Source organism: Oryctolagus cuniculus, chromosome 1 (assembly GCF_051225735.1).
Source record: "Oryctolagus cuniculus isolate XC-2025 breed Fujian yellow rabbit chromosome 1, ASM5122573v1, whole genome shotgun sequence".
NCBI classification, from domain to species: Eukaryota; Metazoa; Chordata; class Mammalia; order Lagomorpha; family Leporidae; genus Oryctolagus; species Oryctolagus cuniculus.
This window is the reverse complement of record NC_142867.1, coordinates 84,198,242-84,219,473: the sequence shown is the minus strand read 5'-3', so window position 1 is coordinate 84,219,473 and position 21,232 is coordinate 84,198,242. Positions and strand designations below refer to the sequence as shown.

General features: G+C 42.2%; 1 protein-coding gene across 7 annotated transcripts in view; it reads right to left on the bottom strand.

Annotated features, from left to right (window-relative positions):
- FAT3 (FAT atypical cadherin 3) overlaps positions 1-21,232 on the bottom strand; it is a 687,279-nt gene that overhangs the window by 55,086 nt on the left and 610,961 nt on the right. For all 7 annotated transcript variants that reach the window (XM_051850343.3, XM_089312010.1, XM_089312007.1 and 4 more), the window contains 4 exons: positions 5,322-5,711; positions 2,548-2,762; positions 1,048-1,185; positions 20-163 (listed from right to left, as the gene is read on the bottom strand). In XM_051850343.3, coding sequence (XP_051706303.3) covers positions 20-163; positions 1,048-1,185; positions 2,548-2,762; positions 5,322-5,711 — 887 coding nt within the window. The remainder of the gene's footprint in view (positions 1-19; positions 164-1,047; positions 1,186-2,547; positions 2,763-5,321; positions 5,712-21,232) is intronic.

The window sequence follows — 21,232 nt, the reverse complement described above, 5'->3', positions numbered from 1 at the left end:
GCAGGGACGATCTGCTTACCTGAATCACAGCAGTATAGTTAGCAGGTGTAAATACTGGGCTGTTGTCATTCACATCAGAAATATCAATGTTGACAGTTGCAGTTGATGACATTGCAGGAAAGCCACTGTCTACCGCCTGGACCAGCAGGGAGTATCCTGACACCTGCCAAGGCAGAGAGGTCACTGTAGAGAAGTGTGGCACTTCTCCCTTCCGTGCACACCGAAAGGAACTATAGGTTAACATGGTGCCTTTCTCCAGACCATGGTTTCTCAACCTTGTACTAGTGTCATTTGGGGCAGGGTAATTCTTTGTTGTTGGGGGCTGATCTGTGCATTGTAGGATACTTAGCAGCTTCCCTGACTTAGTCAAGCAGCAGTCAGTATCATCTTCTGCCCTTCCAAACACTGCCTAAGTCTCCTGGGGTACAAAACCACTCCCCAAGTAGAATGATGACTATGGGTCTCTGTTCAACAGTTTTCTTGCTAATCTGTTTTATTTATCAGTACCAGTATTTCTGAAGTTTGGGGGATATGTTGTGCAGTAGAGTTTATCTCTTCTTAGCATCACTACAATGATACACTTTTCCATACTTTTGGTTAATAAAGACAATATTTAGAGAGACTTAGTTTAACTTTTGACAGAGACATTTTCTGGATTATTCTGTTTGATCTACATACTTTCCAGTAATCCTTTTGTTCCTGCTTACCCAGGGCTAAAGTTACTCATGAACCCAAGACTCTAGAATTCCAACACTGAAAGAAATCTGCTTCCTTGTTTTGGGGGAGATAGAAATTCAAACATCCAGAAAGATCTATATTTGCCTTTCCTTTCAAGTCTGCATAAGTAAGAAATTGCCAGCATCTATTCTTGGCAGAAAGTTCTTTCAAAGTCTGACCCAGATACTTCACATTGCATTCGAGGCCATGCCTGCTTACTCTAATTATTTAGAATGGAGAACCTGAGAATTACACTCATGGGGCCCATGCCCCGGTTTCCAGTGAAGGCGTAGGTGTGGGCGAGAAGGGAGCTGGTCTAAAGGGGCTTACCCGTTCCCGGTCTAACTTCTTCTTAACCTTCACAAGGCCCAAGACAGGATCCACAGCAAACTCACTGTCCCGATCTCCACTCACAATGGAAAAATGAATCTGTCCATTGGGCTGGCTGTCTACATCTTCTGCTATTAGCTTCATGGAAAACAAGCAAAAAAGAAAAGACACGATGTGAGAGGGAATTGGGCATGTGAGAGGGAAATGGGCATGGCCATGAAAGTTTTCTCAGGGGCTCTGTTCACCAATGGCAGTGATGATGTCCCCAGTGGCACAGTTGATGGGCTGACTGAAGAGAGGCAGCACTAGGACAAGAACCCCCCTTTTATTTCTACGTTAATTTTTAACTGTCTATGGCCTGATGCTGTAACTAGGATAAAAGGCAATGCTAACTGATAAAGATGCATTCCTGATTCTATTCCAAATCTGCAAACAATGGTTTCTACCACCGAGTCAGGCATTCTCTAAACCTATGCATTTACATATTAGGGAAGCCACACAGCAAACATGATGGTAATGTTAGAATTTAAATAGACAGAGTGTTGCACTGCTTGGGAAGGAGAGAAGTTCCAGGGAGTCCACATCTGATAGATAAAAATTGCATTGTTGACATTAGAGGGCTGTAGCCACAGGCCACCTGATGCTGCAGAAACTGGCCATGAGAGGAGTTGGATGGAAGAGAGCTGCCCACCCTAGGGATGGCAAAGATGGGCCTTAATTGTTTGCAAAATGTAATGTGTGGTTTAATTAAATCTGAGTCCTCAGAACACATGGCATGTTTTCCTCCCAGAAAGCTCCTACAAGAGTGGCAATCCACTTAACACTTGCTCCCATTCATACCTGTTCCACTTTGTGTGTTGACGAGGGAAATGGAAGTTTATTTATTCTTAGCCGACTAATAACTTTCTTGCTGTAAACTGATAAATTAGTTACATATGTATATTTATGGGCTACAGAGTCATGTTATGATTTATGAATATAATGTAGAATAATTAAATCAAGCTGATTAACATATCCATCACCCACATATTGTTTTTGTGATGAGCTCATTTTAAATCTACTCTTCTAGTGATTTTGAAATGCACAGTACACTATTATTAACAATATTCATTCACTGTGCTTGCAACTGATCTAAAAAAAAAACCCTATAGAACCTTCTTCCTTCTAGCCATCCAATAACTTACCATCTAAGTTCCCAAACTAGTAGGAACCGTCATTGGAAGTTCATTCCATAGGCAGTTTTGCTTCCTCAAAATATTTGCATTCCTGGGAGAAAAGTGATTATCAGTCTGTTTTACCATATCAGTTTATCTACCTGACTCATTCTAGGGTAGAAATTGGAGAAGGGGCCGTTGGAAGATGAGTTCCTAACGAGCATTCTTGGGACACATGGGCATTGAAAGGGCCAAGTGTGAAGAAAGTCCTGGGTAGACTTGGCTTCCTTCTTTACTCTGTTGAGAGTGACAGCTCACAGACATTTAGTTACCTCCCAGCACCTACCAAAATGACAGAGTCTCCCACCAAGGCATCTTCACTGATGACAGCACTGTAGACATCTTGGCTGAACTGGGGAGCATTATCATTCACATCTGTGAGGTTGATGCTGACAGTGGCCGCGGCGCTGAGAGCTGGGGTGCCTCCATCTTTGGCTTCTACCACAAGGTAAAACCTTTTACATACTTCATAGTCCAGGACTTCAGAGACAGAAATGCTCCCTTTGAAGAAAAATGGGGGGCTTCATTTGATTAGGAAAAACACTGGTCAGTCATTTCATAATTGCGGCAATATTTATAACATCATCTCTAGCCAAGGGATTTTAGGTATTCAGGAGTTTGTTTATTTAATGCTGTACTGAAAGCATTCTAGAAGTGTGATTAATGTTGTCAGTTAAAGCACAACTATCCATCAAATATAACACTGAAGAAATGAAGTTTTTTTTTTTTTTTTTTCGTAACCATTTCTGTATATCTCTCAAGCAGCTGGAAAGCATCTGGTATTTTTCACTTTAATGTACCTAGGAAGTAGTGATGAGGGATGGTACCAACCACCATTCCTTCATAAGTATCTCCTGATTCTTATGTGTACCCAGAAAGTTCGAGAATGGGCTGTAGGGAGAGGGCTGTGACGGTGTGACCCTGCTCCTTTTCAGCAAGTAAATACTTGCAGACTTAACTGAACTGAATTAACACAAAGATGCCTTGCCAAGTTACAATGCACTATCTAAAACTATTAAGGTACAAAGAGGGCAAAGATTTCAGAACCTCAAGGTATAATGACATAATGAAAAAGGAAAACTATTTGGGAATCTGACAGCCCAGTGGCCAAATATTAAGTGCGTATTTAGTGTCCACAACTATAGAACAGATATTATAATGCCTATGTCATGGAGTTGCTTGAATTATGCCAGCAGAATAAGTGAAATCTGCTAGCTGGGTGCCCCTTCTAAGAGAAACTCATTGAGTACTATTGCCTTGCCATCCTAACCCTTTCTAGTGATGTAAGCCAATTTTGCGTTCTACAACCTGTAGCTGGCGATTTTGCTGCCTGCAGAATAGTCCTCAAGCCTGTACATTTTTCTCTCACCCAAAAAACAATCATTAGGACATGTGGGAAGGTCATGTTCACTCATGGCTTCAGAAAGAGAACTTCCCTAGTCGCTAAGACTGTTAATAGGCTATTAAGGTGAGAAACAAAGTCAGACCTGTAAGGAGAGCCTCTTTCTTCCCATTTACCACTCCCCATCCCAAGTGCCTTATTGTGTGTCTTATTGTCCAGTGCTAAATTTAAGTAATACTTAACCATTTTCTCATGGTTTTCATAAACAACAGTCATAACTAGACAGGCTCAGGCTAACACATACTTAAATGAGGGATATCTCTACACATTTTAATTTCATGTAATGACCTTAACCACAGTTATTGCTGAGAGAAGCACCAATGCAATTCCTCCATCAATGTTTGCACCTTCCTAAATCTAAGAGTGAGACTATATCTTCTGCATTTTTTTTTGTATTCTCTGAGCACTGCAGTGTTATAGAGGGTATCGAGGTTGGGGCATCATTGCTAAGTCAGGAAGATCTGAATTCAGATCCTGGATAATTCACTTCTAACGGTGGACATTGTCAAAGTTATTGAACCTCCCTGAAGCTCTGTTTTTCTCATTTGGAAAATGTGAGATATACTTTATGATTTACTAGGAACCTGGGTCATTTGCAGTGCTGAATGTTGCTAATTATGGTAGTTTTTAATAAACATCATCCAAATATCATCACAAAGGACAGAGTCCCCTTGCCACTTGCTCCACAGGTGCATGTGTCCTCCACGATGAGGAAAAGATGTTCAAAGGCAAGGAGATCCGTAGAGTGGTAACTGCCTGGACTAGTCATAGGAGAGTCGGTAAATGAGTGAGAATATCCACAAAAAAGGCTTGCCTAGTAATGGAAATCTAATCACTCCATGACAACACAAGAGTGAGTATGTTTACTCTTCATACAATATACAAATCTGTTTTCTGAATTATCATTTTATACCCAAAGAGCCTCATGAACTCACTGATGAAGAGCAAGCCTGAATGTTCTCTTTTTCTTCTGTCCCCACCCCCCACCACCGGTACTTCTCCCCTAGGTAATGCTCATATTTCCCCACAGCCTGAAAAGACTGGTGAAAAATGGCTGTGTTCTAACCTGACATCATGAGCAGAGTCCAACACAGCACCAGACTGATAAGAGTCCTCTCAGCGTTCTGGGTTGGGGACTCCTGCTTGCCACTGTGTACGTCCCTGATCAATGACTGCCCTGCCCAGTGACCAGAGTAGATATCTATGTGTGGACAGTAGCCACTGGATGTTCATCTCCAGAAGAATTTCTCAACAAATGTGCACAGGATCTGAGCACACATCCATGCACACACACATATACAACAGAAAAAGCAAAACAAATAAACCCCTTGTGCTCGAAATGCAAATACTATTTCAGCTCCCCACTGGGGAACCACATTGCTGCCCTCTAATCCAGAGAACCTGGAGCCAACTTGGAGTGTAAGAATTTTCCAAGTGACCCAACAGTTAGGAGCTTGATGTTCTGCAGGGGTCTCCCTTACAGAAACGTGGAGGGCACTATGGGGTCTGCTCATCAGCTCTGCTACTAAAACATTTGTTTCTACTGTGAGTGAGGAAGAAGGAGAACAAAGAGGCCATCACAAAAGCTATTGAGAGCATTAGGGAAATAAGCAGCACAGAGTAAAGTCCTGAATTCCCAGTCTGTTATATTTACCCACCTGTCTTTGGGTTGATTCTAAATTTCCCCTGTTCATTCCCAGACCGAATGAGATACGTTATCTCAGCATTTGTGCCAATATCTTTGCTGGTGGCAAAAACAGCCAGGACTTGGGTGCCAGGGGATGTGTCCTCAGGCACTGTTACCAGGTAGTCCCTTCTCTCAAACACAGGTGGGTTGTCATTTATGTCGAGGACGGTGATGGTGACAGTGGCGAGAGAGGACAGGGACTGTCCTGGACTCTGGTCGGTGGCCCGCACACTGATGTTGTAGGAAGATTGCTGCTCTCGGTCCAGCGGCTGTTCCAGGATAATGATGCCAGATGTGCCATCAATGGAGAAGAATCCATTAGCAGAGTCTGCTAAGGAATACACAACCTTCCTGTTGATACCTGTGGAGACAACACAAGAAGGTGAACAGGTAAGAATGACCACCACTCTACCCTGAAATATTAGGGCTGTGCTGAATTGTGAAGGGCCACATAATATACAACTAAATTAAAAGGTAAAGAAATTGAGGGGCTGGCACTGTGGCTCACATGGCTAATCCTCCACCTATGGCGCCGGCATCCCATATGGGCACCGAGTTCTATTCCTGGTTGCTCCTCTTCCAGTCCAGCTCTCTGCTGTGGTCTGGGAGGGCAGTGGAGGATGGCTGAAGTGCTTGGGCCCTGCACCTGCATGGGAGACCAGGAGGAGGCACCTGGCTCCTGGCTTCGGATTGGCATAGCGCCAGCCATGGTGGCCATTTGGGGAGTGAACCAACAGAAGGAAGACCTTTTTCTCTCTCTCTCTCTCACTGTCTATAACTCTAATAAAAAAAAAAAAAGAAATTGAGAAAATATTGACATCAAGTATCAGAAACAGTCAGGTATTCTTAATATATAGCCCCTGCACACACATACACACAAATCTTTTAAGAAAAATTCTCAGATGTTGATAGGTGAGTAAAGATGTGTTGCAGAAACAGAAATTAATTAGTAACTACATCAAAACGTATTGACGTAGAATCTACCAGGCAGGAATAATTGTAGGTGACAGAGGTTCTGAGCTCGGTGTTTCTTCAAGATTCTGTTCTAACCTTGTGAGGTTGTTGTGTTGAGGTTGAAGACACTGGATGGCTCTGAGAGAGTGATGGGATGTAGCTTAAATTTTAATGGGAGCCATCCAGCTGCATGTTGTGAACAAACTGAAGGGCAGCCAGTGAGGAAGCAAGCAGCACAGGAGTAGTTTCCTGTAGGAACACAGACATGCAATAGTGGTGACCTGAACAAGATGGCAGTGTTGGAAGTGGTGAGAAAGGATTGGGTTCCAGAGCTATTCTGAGTACACAGGTGTGAAAACTGAGGGGCCCTGGATGTGTTCGGAACTTGGAGGTGTGAGAAAAGAATGTTTTCATGTTGCAGACCTGGCAGGATGTGGGATGTGAGAGAAAGAGAGGATTCAGGAGATGTTTCAGTTCTGGCCGGAGCAACTGGAAAGAAGGAGTTATCCTTAGCTGAACTAGAAAGCTGCAGGAAGACTAGGTTGTGGAGGAAAGACCAGAAGCTTCATTTTAGATGAATTTAAGTTTGAGATCAGCTTTTGAATTTCCATGGAGATGTCAAGTAAGAAGTTAGAGAAGCTGGAGTTCAAAGGCAAGCCCAAGCTGGAGCTGTAAATTGGAGGGTCATCCACATACAGACAGCTTACACAGACAGTAGTACAGAGGGAAGAGGGAAAAGATAAAGCCATGAGCCAGTAAGCTAGAGTAAGCCAGTAAGCCAGGAAGTAAGAGGACCTACTGCAAGAGTACTCTGCTGCTCTACTATCTCAAGCCATGCCCTTTGTTACCAAAATATCATTTCATCTTAGTGTTAAAAATATTGTAGTTAAAATACCAGCCAGGCAATGTCCATCAGCAACCAACAAATTGGTGAATGCTGATTGGATCCACTTCTGGCTCTGAAGATTGATTTAATTATCTTTACTAGTGATCTCAGCACTTTAAAATGGTTTCTAAAGGGCCGGCACATCACTCACTAGGCTAATCCTCTGCCTACAGCGCTGGCACACCGGGTTCTAGTCCTGGTTGGGGTGCCGGTTCTGTCCCAGTTGCTCCTCTTCCAGTCCAGCTCTCTGCTGTGGCCCGGGAAGGCAGTGGAGGATGGCCCAAGTGCTTGGGCCCTGCACCTGCATGGAAGACCAGGAGGAAGCACCTGGCTCCTGGCTTCGGATCAGCACAGTGCACTGGCCGTAGCGGCCATTTGAGGGGTGAACCAATGGAAGGAAGACCTTTCTCTGTCTCTCTCACTGTCTAACTCTGCCTTTCAAAAAAAATGGTTTCTAAAGTTCAATTAGGCTAGGGGAAAACAATAGCAAAAAAGTGGAGGAAGTGCATTCCTGGGGAGAGCTGGAGAGACATCTGCAGTGGAACTTCTACAGAATGAGGAGGGACACCTTGATCAGTGTGGAAGGTGCAGACATGCAGCAGCACTGAGCATGGACACAACACAGGACCCCGACCGTGGAGAGCTGGAGGAAGCTCCCGCTTTGGGGAGTGAGGTGAGGACAGTGCAGCCCATGCCACTGGTGATAAGCAGAGGGAGAGCCTGGCAGGGTACATTGTCTTTGAGTCCAGCCTGGAGACCAAATTTGGGGGGAGGGGCAGGATACCCACATAACTCAGTGAAAAAAAAGGGCATGTTTCTCTCTCTGCATCCCCTGACAACATCACCCAGCAAACAGCTGGGAGAGGGTGCCATTGTGTTATCAGTAGCAGCTGTGGCAGCTCTTGCGGGCATGCCCGAAAATAAGCAGGGAGAAGGCACCATTCTGACATCAGTAGTGGCTGCAGTGGCTCTTCTGCATGTGTATGATCCAGGATTTCTACCAGAGGATACTTTGAGCCTGGCTGGGAGGATTGAAATGGGGCTGGGCACCCGTGTAGGACAGTGAAGTGCCCCAGCCTCTCAACAAATCACAAGCTTCATGGCTCAAACCGCCAAAGTGGAGCTTACACAGGTGGCTAGCTCTGGGAACGTTTCTATCTCTCTGTGGATGGGACAGGCTAGCCGGGTACAGGGGATCCTCTATATCCTATGACTGTGGGAGTCTTGTGTGCTGAACTGTGGGAAGTCTGTGACTGCGTGATAGGAAGCAGGGTGTAGCTGGGTCTCTGGGCAGTCACTGTGTGCGGCACCACACATTCAGAGCTCCCTGACTGTCTGGGTTGGGTCACTGCAGCAGGATCTGTGCTCACACTGAGTACTGCACAGATCTTCTGTGCAGTTCATGCAGCATGGTTGAGTGTAGCGCCCACTTTGGGCTAACCTCAGGCATTGATCAACTTGGGAGAGAGGAGGTGAGGGTGTGATTATGCCAACAAAGGTGAACAGACCCCTCCTCTTGCTGAAAAGAAGAGATCTACCATGCCCAACTTGAGTGTCACCCTGGATACTTAATCCACCCTGGGGAGCTCCCTGGCCACACCCAACACATGCCTCTGGGTATTCTCTGAAAGAACAGACATTCCACTAAGTCACAGAGGCATATTTCAAAGGTAAAAGCCATCAGAGGAGAAAGCCAAGTATTTCCATAAATGCCTAAAAATAAACAAAAATTTATTTATTATTATTTATTATTCAGAAATTCAAGAAACAAGAACAAGGAAGAAAACAGGACTCCCCCAAGGAAGCACAAAACACTTCAATATTAGGATGTGAAGATGATAAGTTTGATCAAATATCTGGAATGGAATTTAAAAAATTAATCAGGATTACTGAGAAGCAAAGAGAAGCAAATTCACAAGTTAAAGAAATCCATATATAACATAGAAGAAAAATTCTCCCATAAGATTGAGATTTTGAAGAGAAATAAAATGGAAATATTAGAAATGAATAATTCAATGTCAAATATATATACTGGAAATCCCCAACAACAGACATGGTGAGGCATAAGAAAGAATATCCAGGTAGAAGACACATCTATGGAAATTTCTCAGACCAAAAAAAGAGTTTAGAAAAATTTTGAAAAGTTGGAGATTTATGGGATACTATCAAACAACCCAACATATGGGTCTTAGGAGTTCCTGAAGGTGTCAATAGAGAGAATGGGTTAGAAGGCCTATTTGGTGAAATAAAAAAAATTTCCCTAATTTGGAGAAAGAAAGGGATGTCCAAATGCAGGAGGCACACAGAACTCCTAATAGACATGACCAGAAAAGACCTTCACCATGACACATTGTAGTCAAACTTTAAACAGTAAAACATAAAAATTCTAAAATGTGTATGAGAGAAATGCCAGATTACTTTCAGACCCTCAGCTTACTTTGCATCAAACCCTATAGGCTAGGAGAGAATGGAGAGACACAGTCCAAGTCTTAAAAGAAAAAAACTATCATCTCTATGATTAAAATTAAAAAATATTAAAGAAAGAAATAGAAGAAGACACAAAAATGGAAAAATCTTGCATGTTTTTGGATTGGAAGAATTAACATCATAAAAATGTCCCATTATACAATTTACAGATTCAATGCTATCCCCATCAAAATACCAATGACATCATTCTCAGATATAGAAAAAATATGTTAATAGAAATATGGAAATACAAGAGAACCAGAATAGTTAAAGCAATCTTATACAATAAAAACAAAGCTGGAGGCATCACAATACCAGATTTGAAGACATACTACAGGGCAGTTATAATCAAAACAACCTGGTACTGGCACAAAAATAGACAAGTAGACAAATGGAACAGAATAGAAACTCCAGAAATCAATCCATACATCTATAACCAACTATTCTTTGACAAAGGAGCTAACATCAATCCCCAGAGAAAGGACAGTTTCTTCAACAAATAGTGCTGGGAAATGGGATGCAAAAGAATTAAACAAGACCCCTACCTTACACCTTACACAAAAATCAACTCCAAAGGCTCCAGGATCTAAATTTATGACCCAATACCATCAAATTAACTGAGGAAAACACTGGGGAAACTCTGCAAGACATTGACATAGGCAAAGACTTCTTGGAAAGACCCTAGAAGCACAGGCAATCAAAGCCAAAATGCAGAAATGGGATTACATTGATCTGTAAAGCTTCTGCACTGCAAATGAAGCACTCAGCAAAGTGAAGAGACAACCAACAGAATGGGAGAAAATACTGCAAATTATGAAACTGATACAGGATTGATATCCAGATTCTATGAACAGCTCAAGAAACAATAACAAAATAATAAATCCAGTTAAGAAATGCACAAAGGGCTTGAACAGAAATTTTTCAAAAGAGGAATTTCAGATAGCCAACAGACACATGAAAGAATGCTCAGGATCACTAGCCATAAAAGAAATGCAAATCAAAACCACAATGAGGTTTTACCTCATCCCAGTTAGAATGGCTCTCATACAGAAATCAACAAATAATAAATGCTGATAAAGATGTGGGGGAAAATGTACCCTAATCACTGTTGGTGGGGATGTAAACTGGTGCAGCCACTGTGGAAAACAGTATAGCAATACCTCAGAAATCTGAATATGGACCTACCACAGATCCAGCCATCCCACTCCTGGGAATTCACCCAAATGAAAATAATTCAGCATATGAAAAAGTAATCTGTACCACCATGTTTAATTCAGCTCAATTCACAATAGCTAATATATGGAATCATCCCAGTTGTCTATCCACTGATGACTGGATAAAGATATTATGGCATATATACACTATGGAATACTACTCAACTGTAAAAAAGGAATGAAATCCTGTGTTTTGCAACAAGATGGATCTAACTGAAAATCATTACACTTAGTGAAATATACCAGTCACAAAAAGAGAAATATCACATGTTTTCCCTGATCTGTGGTAACCTACAGAGTACCAAAAATGTAATGCATCAGAGTGAAATTTACATTTTGAGATTCAATGATTATTTACAGCCCTGTAAACAATCTTGTGTCAACTCTTGGGGAACAGTTTTTTTCTTCTTGCTATTTGTTAAATTCTTTATTTAGTGTATGGTTCATCTTATGAATATAAAATAAAGTAGATCATCAAAAATTAAGAGAGGGAATAGGAAAGGAATGAGAAATACAGATGGGAACTTGGGAGGGATCGAGGGTGGGGTGGGAAGTAGCACTATGTTGTTAAATCTCTATATGTGAAATATATGAAATCTGTATACTTTAAATTTAGAATTTTTTTTAAAAAAGCTCTACTTTGCTTTATTCATTAAGATTTATAAGATGCATAGTATAACAACTTGGTAGGCTGAAAACACCCCATTTTGATCCTAAATGTTCTAAATGAAGACAGCCACTAGTCAGGGGTCATTAGCTGTGACAATCATCTGTACACATCTTTTGTTACTATAAGCTCTTAAAACAGAGAGCCTAACTGCGTGTGTGTTCTATTTTAACACCTTACCAAGTGAACAGGCACTTGGCAAAAATAAGAGTTAAACATTTTACTTCCCCAATATGCAATTTCCCTTAAGCCTAAATTCCCAGCAAACCAATAAAATCATGTATCTGTAGGGGATGACATAAATTGCATTATGTGGCTTTAACCAAAAGGTCAGCATTGAGAGCTCATTCTTGGTTTCATTCCAGAGAGTCCATTTTTTGCAAAGTTCCATCATTTACTTTTATTTATCTTTCAAAACAACCACCCTGTGATGTATAAACATCAACCTCTGATTCTATCAGTGCTGGGATTATAAACAAGAAGGCTTTCCTCTTCTCTTGTGGCCCCTTTGTGTCAGGCTCCAGAGCACAAGTTTTAGAATGCTTCCTGGCTATTTCTGGAGTGGCTGCAAGATTAAATTCTTCAACATAAATTCCTGGGGTGAATTCACACAGGGCTGCAGAGGTGACCAAGTCTGCACCTGGAAACCAACAGCCCTGCTTGGGTGTCAGAATAGGTTGTGTACTCTGGAAACTGCCTTGGCTCATACGATGGTCTCGAGATACTCCCTCAGTGTCACAAGAGTGCCTTTATGGCAGCACAGCAGCCATCGACACAAATACACCACCTAGGTTTTCAAATCACACACGTCCCCTATGGATTCAACTTCCACCCCGCCATATGGCACACTGCTCTTGCCAACATGCAAAAAACACACACACACACACACACACACACCAAAAACAGGCCGGAAATGCATGCAGGGCCTTCCTTCTGAGCACATGCTGGAAACCACAAAATCCATTTCACCGAGACCTAAACCAAGGGCTGATGGACTCACCTGGTTCCACCAGCATTTCTAGGCAAGCATGAGGAACACCAAGGAAAGTCCTGCTGCCCCTAGGCCTTGATCTATCTCCCTGGGGATTTCAGGACATTTCCCCTCTCCAGGTCCAAAGATCAGTTAGGGAGGAAGGTGATTTCGGACTCTCTGGTTTCAAAGCCGTGGTACTTTGGCCAGCTTAGTCAGGAGACACAGGAGTTGGATTTGCACACTGCAGCTCTGTGCAGCAGTAAGGTCGGAAGGGAAGGTGCTTTCAGGCTACCTGTGCTTTCTTCCCTGGGATAGGTAGCAGAGATCTAATTACAAATATCGCCTGTGTTCCAGATCTATCACTTTCTCTTTCAGCTCTGTTCAGAGGCTCTCAGCTGGGCTCTGAGCCCCTAAATAGGAGATTCCCTGTTCTCCAAGCCCCTGCCCAGCAGGCCAGCCCTGTTGTTGGAGTGCTGTGTTTACTAGGCTGACATTAATCAGCCACACAAAGACCATGGCTCCCCTGCAGGCAGATTCTGTTAATTTAAACTCGGTGACAGTTTTTCTGCTTTACCCTCACAGAAAACCATTCCTCCCAGCTTCCACCAGCCCCCACCTAAGATGCTGACCCATGCTCCCCCAACCTCCCCATACATTTTGTTTCTGACAGTATCTTGGGAATTCACACCAGGAGGAGCTGGGAAATTTATTGTTCCCCTCTCCTCTCCGTTAGCAAACAGACTGATATGGAGGCAACATCAAGAAAACGTGCGTGTGCGTGTGTTTGTGTGTGTGTGTGTGTGTGTGTTGGGGGTTGGGAGAAGCCTTGAGACAAAAAAAAAAAAAAAAAAAACTCTAAACAGCATCACTTCTGATTTGTTAGCTTTCAAGAAAAGAGCAGAATGTATTTTTGGAACACATTTGAAATCCAATTTAGACATGACTGCAAAGGATTTCAATAATTTTTAGCAATAAAGTCAGAAGCATAAATGCCAATTTGGAGACAGCACTTTTGGTATGGCACTTGAGTCTTTGCCATGTTACCAGGCAATGGTGTGCAGTCTTTATTAAATGAATGCAGGTAATGTCAGGACAGTGGGAACTTTCTATCCAACAGGGTTTGATAAATGCCATCCTTCAAACTGCCATCCCTTTTGCTACATGCCCAGCTGAAAAGATGAACCCAAGCAGAAGACTTGCTTGCTAATTGGTCTAATGCTCCTACTGCATGTCACAATGTGTTATATCAAGGTATAACATTAATCCATCATTTTGTGTCTGTGTTTCTAAGTATGTAATTCTCTTCTCCAATTTGAGCCTAATTTAATGAGTGTGGAGCTACTCAGCTTCTTAAAATGCTGAAATGCCAGGCTACTGAGAGAAGTATGACTATCATTGCAAGTGAAGTTTCTGCACGTTAACTGTGGCAAATGGAGCAGGCAGGCCTTCAGAGGATTAAAATCAAGTAAAAAGAGAATGATTAAAATCTCTATTTGCTCAAAGGAAGTAATAGGTAGTGGCATTTTGTGGAGTGGGTTGGAGGAAAGAAATAGCACATAAAATTTTTTCAGGGGAAGCTATGAAATCCTGGGAGGGGCTGCCTGACACATCTATATTCTCTCCCTTGGAAGGCTCCTAAATCGTTTTCTTTCTATTGCTAAGTGAGAGAAAGGGAAGGTAGACTTTTTGGACACGGGGGTATATATAAGTTTAAATTTTTAAAAATTATTAATATAAAAGGACAGATTTCATAGGTACAGTTCTAAGAAGCTATATTTTCTCCCCTCCCCCGCTCTATCCCTCAATCCTCCTCCTTCCTTTCTTTTCCTTTAATTTTTGCAAATGCTTTAAAATGAAGCCAGTGTGGTCTAGCACTAGAAGATAAGAACTCTTGCCTGTAGCCCATGATCTGCCCAAATTATGCAAGTGTATCTTCGAAGTCCCTTAGTTTTCCTGGGTCTTTGCATAAGAATTGCAGAATCCTGGGGCCAGCACTAGAGCACAGCAGGTTAGGCTATGGTCTGCAGTGCTGGAATCCCATATGGGTGCCGGTTAGAGTCCGGCTGCTCCACTTCTGATCCAGCTCCCTGGTAATATGCCTAGGAAAGCAGTGTAAGATGGCCCGAGTGCTTGGGTCCCTATACCTACATGAGAGACCCAGAAGAAGCTCCTGGCTCCTGGCTTTGTACTGGCCCAGCTCCAGCTATTGCAGCCATTTGGGGAGTCAACCAGTGGATGGAAGATCTTTCTCTTTGTCTCCCTTTCTCTCTGTAACTCTTTCAAATAAATAAATAGTCTTTAAAAAACAACACATAAGAATTGCAGAATCCTGGGCAGTTTAGGTCTGAGATTATCTCCTATTTAATTCCAAGCCACACAAATGGAGCTGATTTAATTTCTATTTCCAATGGACTTGCCCACTCAGCTGCTCATTAAGTTGCTGGATCTGGACCTGTGTGGACCAGCATCAACCCAGCAAAAAGCCACATTAAACTGGATCATGTTAATGAGCTACTGGAATCTTCTGGATGGGAAACAAGTTTAACACTGCAAATTCGTACCACTTGGTTAAATGTCTAGAATTCATACTTGCAGCTTATACTTACATAGACTCTTACATTTTAGTGAGAAATAATCCCCAAAGCTAACAACAACCCAGTGTCATAATAACTCAGCTTTATATTTGAGATTGCTAAAATGTGTTAGCGTCAGCACAGAAAGCAAATTGCAAGAGTCATAGTGAGTACACTGAGAACAGAACAAAACAGAACAGAACAGAAAATGAAAAAAAACAACTGATAATTTTTGACCTGGTCTTTAAAAAACCATTTTCTCCCTGAGATCAGGCTCTTTAAGCTTAAGGAACCAGCAATAGCTATTTTATGCTTGCGTTGGTGTCTTATGTTGGCAGCTGCTGCAGCTTCTTCTCTACAGGGTCTTGTCTGTGACATTCACCACTATGTCTGCAAAGGATTTGCTCACAGGTGGCACACAAAAAATGTGGGCTGTGCCAAATTGCTGTAAACTCCCTTTTATCAAAGCATTTGAATTTACATGGAGTAGGTGTCTGATGAAGAAATAACTAGAAACAATTTCAATCCTCTGATTCTAGTAACACTTTTAACCACTTATGTTTAGATGAATCTCATAGAAATATCATAATTTACAGTAATTTAAATGCATTTCAAGTGTCAAACTTCAAAATTCTGCAGAACCACTGTCCTCATGGAACCACTGTCCTCATCAAGACTTAGAACAACATTTTAGTCACCCTTTAAGTTCTCTCATGTCCCAGTGTAGTCAGTTCCTGACCTCATGCCCCAGGAAATCTAATAACTTGTTTTTGAACTTTCCCCAGCCTGCCTTTATTAATGTCTAGTCATCAGCACTTGAAATCCCACAAGCATGTTTAGGTTTCACAGTCTTTATGACCCAGGCTGGGTGATTAAGTCATGCTCTTATTTAAGCCATGAGGATTATCCTTTGAAGAAAAATGATAAACAAAGCTTTGGTTCTTGAATATGTCATTGCATTCCTTTGCAATGGCCTTATCCTTAAAAGACAGTACCATTTGTTTTGAGAACTGGAAGGTGTCTTTCTCACAGGAGTCACTCACTATGATACTCCCATTTAATAAGGATTTGCCAAGCGCCACCTGCTTGTTTGTGTACTCTAGGCACTGAGATGATGGGATGTGGAGTCCCAGAGATATCATTCCTCACTCCAGGAGCTTAGCAATTTGATGAGAAATTACTTATACTGGATAGTTTAGAGTTTCCTGCGTGGCTTCATCCAGCTTCCCCTCTTCCATGGATTGGAATGTTGATCCTTTGATTCAGCCTCTAAGTGATTCCTTAAGTGTCTTGTGGCCAGGACTCACAGTCAGATGAGGCCCACATTACCCTCACCTAGATGGCTGCAATGGACTCCTAATCACCAGCTCTCACAGCATCGATCCTCTCTTGGCCAACCATACCAGAGGTTCCTACACTCTGGACCCAGGCCTGGCCCAGCTGCTCCAGAGAGTCACGGACTTCTCACTTCTTTTAGATGAAGACAAAACTTTTGAGAATGGCATTCTAGTCCTTTACAGTCTGGTTCCAATCCATGCTTCCAGTGTCATCTCCTGCTCCACTGGCATCATGTTCTGTCTACTCCAGTTACTCCTGAAGATGCAAGGCATTTTGCTATCGCCAGGGCTGGGTCCGTACTTTGCCTTCTCCTCAGAATGCTCTCTCCCTGCTTTCTCTGGTTGGTCAAAACCTACATATTTTTGCAGGTTCTCCTCTGGAACAGTTTGCTTAATTTCCTCCATCAATTCCTTCTCTGTTCCTTTAATATGACTTTTGACTCTACTTTTGCATTAGCATTACTTATAGTAGCTCCTGTCTTCTCCTAGAGTAATGTGCCTATTTGGTAAAAAAAAAACCTGTGCCATACTCATCATCATGCTGAGCACAGCCTGGCAAATATACAGCAATGAATGCTGAACTTCAGAAGAAACAACCAAAAGACCAAAACAAGTATATGATCATGTTAACACAATGTATGCAGATGGTGAACAAACGCTACAGATATGCCCATTGCAAATGCACATGTTAAAAGAATTAAAGACCTTTGAAAGAGTACACTGTGGAGAGATCAAGAATAATTATTATTAAGATATAAATAAAGGGGTCATTGCTGTGGCTCAGCAGGTTAAGCAACAACCTGCAGTGCCAGCATCCCATATGGGCGCCAGTTCAAGACCTGGCTGCTCCACTTCCAATCCAGCTCTCTGCTATGGCCTGGGAAATCAGAAGATGGCCCAAGTCCATGGGCCCCTGCATCCACATGGGAGACCCAGAAGAAGTTCCTGGATCCTGACTTCAGCCTGGGCCAGCACCGGCTGTTGTGGTCATTTGGGGAGCAAACCAATGGATGGAAGACATCTCTCTTTCTCTCAAATAAACAAATTTTTTTAAAAAATTTTAAAAATATAAAGAAACCATTCCTAGATATAACAGTTATATCTAAGTAGACTGCATTTATAAAAAGTACTGGTAAATACCTAATTTTCCCACAATGAGGACTGGTTAAATAAGTTATGGTACGTTCATATCATTTTCCAGAATACTTCAAAAGCTCTTTGAAAATGTTTATTATGAAAAATATATGCACAGATTTGGATTTCCAAAAATTTTTGTACACCCCAAAACTGACTTTTTAATTTTCCCATGAATTTTTTGAGGTTCCCTTGTACACAGAATACTACAATACAATGTCATATAGAAATATATTTGCAAATCGACAGGAAAAAAAAAAACAAATTTCAAAAAATATCGAGTTTGTGAGCCCATTTGTCAGAAGCACTTCTCTCAGAACAGTTAACAGGCTGAAACCTGCTTCTCCTGCAGGTGTGGGGAAAGCTGGCCTGATCATTTGGTCTGGGCCTTCCAAAGCAAGTGCAGGCAGGACTCTGAATTCTACAAATCTACAGCAGGCTAGTTGTTAATTTTGTATGGTCCATGAATGATATTATATACATAACCAAATGGCCTTTGGCAAATAAAAGTTTTCCCACCCCTGAGAGGACACACAGTATGTTTGTCACAAGTAAAAGAGCTATTATAAAAATCATGTACATGGAAAATAATTCTTTGATATCAATTTGGGGAAGAAGTCAATCTTTCAAGTTATTTTCCAGCAAAATTTTATTTTTTAACATGTGTTATTTGAAATAATTATAGAAGGCTTTTTTCCCTGAATATTTTCATTCCTCATTTTAGTATATCCTTAGATAGTCATTTATGTTGCTTAGAAAATATCATTGTCAAAGGTCTCATTGTGAAGTTATTTCAAATAATTTTTATACTTAAGTAGTCCAAAGGAATGTTTAGCTTACAATTCTTCTCACATCTTTGTGGAAGGCAAATAAAGCCCCATGTTAGTGAAACAGCTTTAACTGACTGCTCTTTTTTTGTCTTTGAAATATGCCTTTGAATGATATTAAATAAAATAAAAAGTTGCTATGAGGAGGTCCATGGAATTAGCAATTACTTTTTTAAGTTAGCGATTTCTTTTAACTACAATCTCTAATTACTTCTGTTTTTAGTACCTTTTAAAAGTTTTCCTGTGAATGATGACAATGCTAGCACATTCCCATGGGCAGAAAACCAACTCCTAGGGGCAGCAGCCCCATGGCTGTTTAAAACCAAGAAAAAAGAAAAAGGGGGGAGGGCAGGGAAACACACCAGTCACAGAATCAGGGAGATCCTGATGACTGCACCAAGAATCTCCAAGGGCCTTGCCAGTTGATCTGTTTGTAGCTCTGCTGCTTAGGGTGAGCAACACAATTATGGGTTTCCATGCTAAATGAATAAGCAGGGTCCCTTGTTTTAAAAAAAAAAAAAAGAAGAAGAAGAAGAAATTCGATGTTAAAACAAGCACAGGTTTCTGTAAGAAGGGGATTTGTTCACACAGGCTGCACACTCCTAAGGCTGGCATCATCACTAAGACTACTTTCTGCATTATCAAAGAAGCTGCCGTGCTACTCCATGTAACCTCCTCCAGCTGCCTATGGCTTGACACTATGCTTGGCCTGGGACAGTTAAGTACCTTAATTCATCAAACAAGCACTTAAAGCTCCATCTTTATTGGTCCATAGAACTTGTGTGCTGGACTGCTCCCAACAATCACAGTCAAAAGATTTCCTATGTGGGCCACTAAGCGAAACCATCGGACTGATTAGTTCACCCATCCGAAGAACACTTCGGGACTCCTGCACATTTCAGGCACCGGGGAGGACATGAAGGATGTCTCCGGCACTTCTATGTTCAGAGGGCCCCCCATCACCCAGGAGCCAAACATGTGAACAGGGGTAAAAAAACAACTGAATCGAGTCATAAAGGAGAGATGGGAGTGTCAGGAGCACCAGGGTGGAAAAGTAATAGGCAGACGGGACATCCCAGGTAACAGGAACACATGTGAAGTTAAGAGTGCTGAGGTGTTCTCAGAGAAGGGTGAGGCATTCAGGATTGCTGAATCACAAGTTTGGAATGGTAATAGTTGAAGTTACCTCTTTCCAAAGCCAACTGCAAGGAATCAGAGCTGTTAGAACCAACTGTAGCCAGAATAAACTAAAACCTGGCGCTCCGTTAATGGCTACATTATCAGAGAGAGAAGGAAGAGCAGAACAAATAAGTTGGAGAGGATGCATGTGTGGGGGTGGGTGGAACGTGTTTTGCGATATGTGAGAAATTATTAAAAGAGCTCACCAGCAGCTGATCAGCCATATACTTGTGCCTGTCTGGGAAGCTTTGCCAGGTGAAATAAGAGGGAACACCCTGTGGCAAGGCTGATTAACACACTCAGGCTCGCCTCGACGTGTCCTGTAGAGGCAGGAGGCAAAGCTGGGGCTTCATGGGTTTTCTGTGCAAAACGCCCAGCATGGTTGAAAATGCCACAGCCACACAAGCACCCCTCTACCCGCCCTCTGCACTGCTGTGTACTGCAGCAGGATTGATTGGCCACAGCGGCAGCTCAGAGATGTCTTCCTCACCCGGGCATCTGTAAGTGAAGGGCATGTGATTGAGGGGCTTTTCATGGGGAAAAAAAACCCACTGTGAACAACCGTTCAAAATCAGTCTTCTCAGCCAGAGACAAACTTACTGAAACTGTTCTCTAAGATACCCCTTTCTACCAACAAGCAGCTGTTTCAGTTGGCAACTACTATTTTGACCCCTGGGTGGGAGAAATTGGATTTTAAAATGGGTACTAATAAATATCACTTGTAATTATCAAATGCAAAGACTCCTAAATCAGGCAAGGCATAGTAGTTCATTCGTGGGGAAAAAAGCCCAGTGCTATCCTGAACTTTCAGGTTTTGGAGGAGGAGCTGTTGCCTGTTTATTTAGCCCATTTGCTCAGAGGATTTTGATGCACACAATTGCTGGTAACATTTCCAGAGAGAAAGCAGTGGTTCAGAGGGGCTGAAGAACTCATTTAAGGGGTGAGTATTTAGCCCAGCTGTTAAGATGTTGGTTAAGACTCCCAAGTCCCACATCAGAGCACCTGGGCTTGATTCTCAGCTCTTTCTTTTCTCCATCCTCCTGCCAATGCAGACCAAGAGGCAGCAGTGAGGGTTCCACCAACTGGGTACCTGCCACCCACTAGATTGAGTTCCTGGCTCCTGGCTCCAACCCTAGACTAGCCCTGGGCATTGAGGGCATTCATGTAGTGAACAAGTGAACGTGAACTTTCTTTTTGTAACAGATTAATAAATTAAAGATGAACTTAGTCAACTAGTAAGTATTGGAAGTGGGATATTCAGCAATTTCTCATCCTGAAGCACTGTGTCTTGCCTTCCAGCTCCAAGCCCTGCAGGAGGTGTGGTGATACTGGCAGGAGGTGAAGAATTCAGGAGAGGGTTAAGGAGGCTCCAGGGCCCTTTGCTGGGATTACTCTCCTCTTAACAGATGCCTTGGGGGGTGCCACTTAACCTTTCTGAACCTCAGTTTCTCCATCTACAAGAGGGAGCATCAAGGTCTGTTCTTTCCATAGTACGAGTGCATGCACAAGTTTTTGAACTCTCTGGAGAAAGGCTTTAAACATGAGATTGTAGTTTTTGATATCTACAACAGATAAAGGACTTTGACCACATCCTCCAGAGAATGACTCATGTCTCTCAGTCTTTGGGGAAGACTATTTAATTTTTACTGACATTTTAATAGTCCCTCAGCCA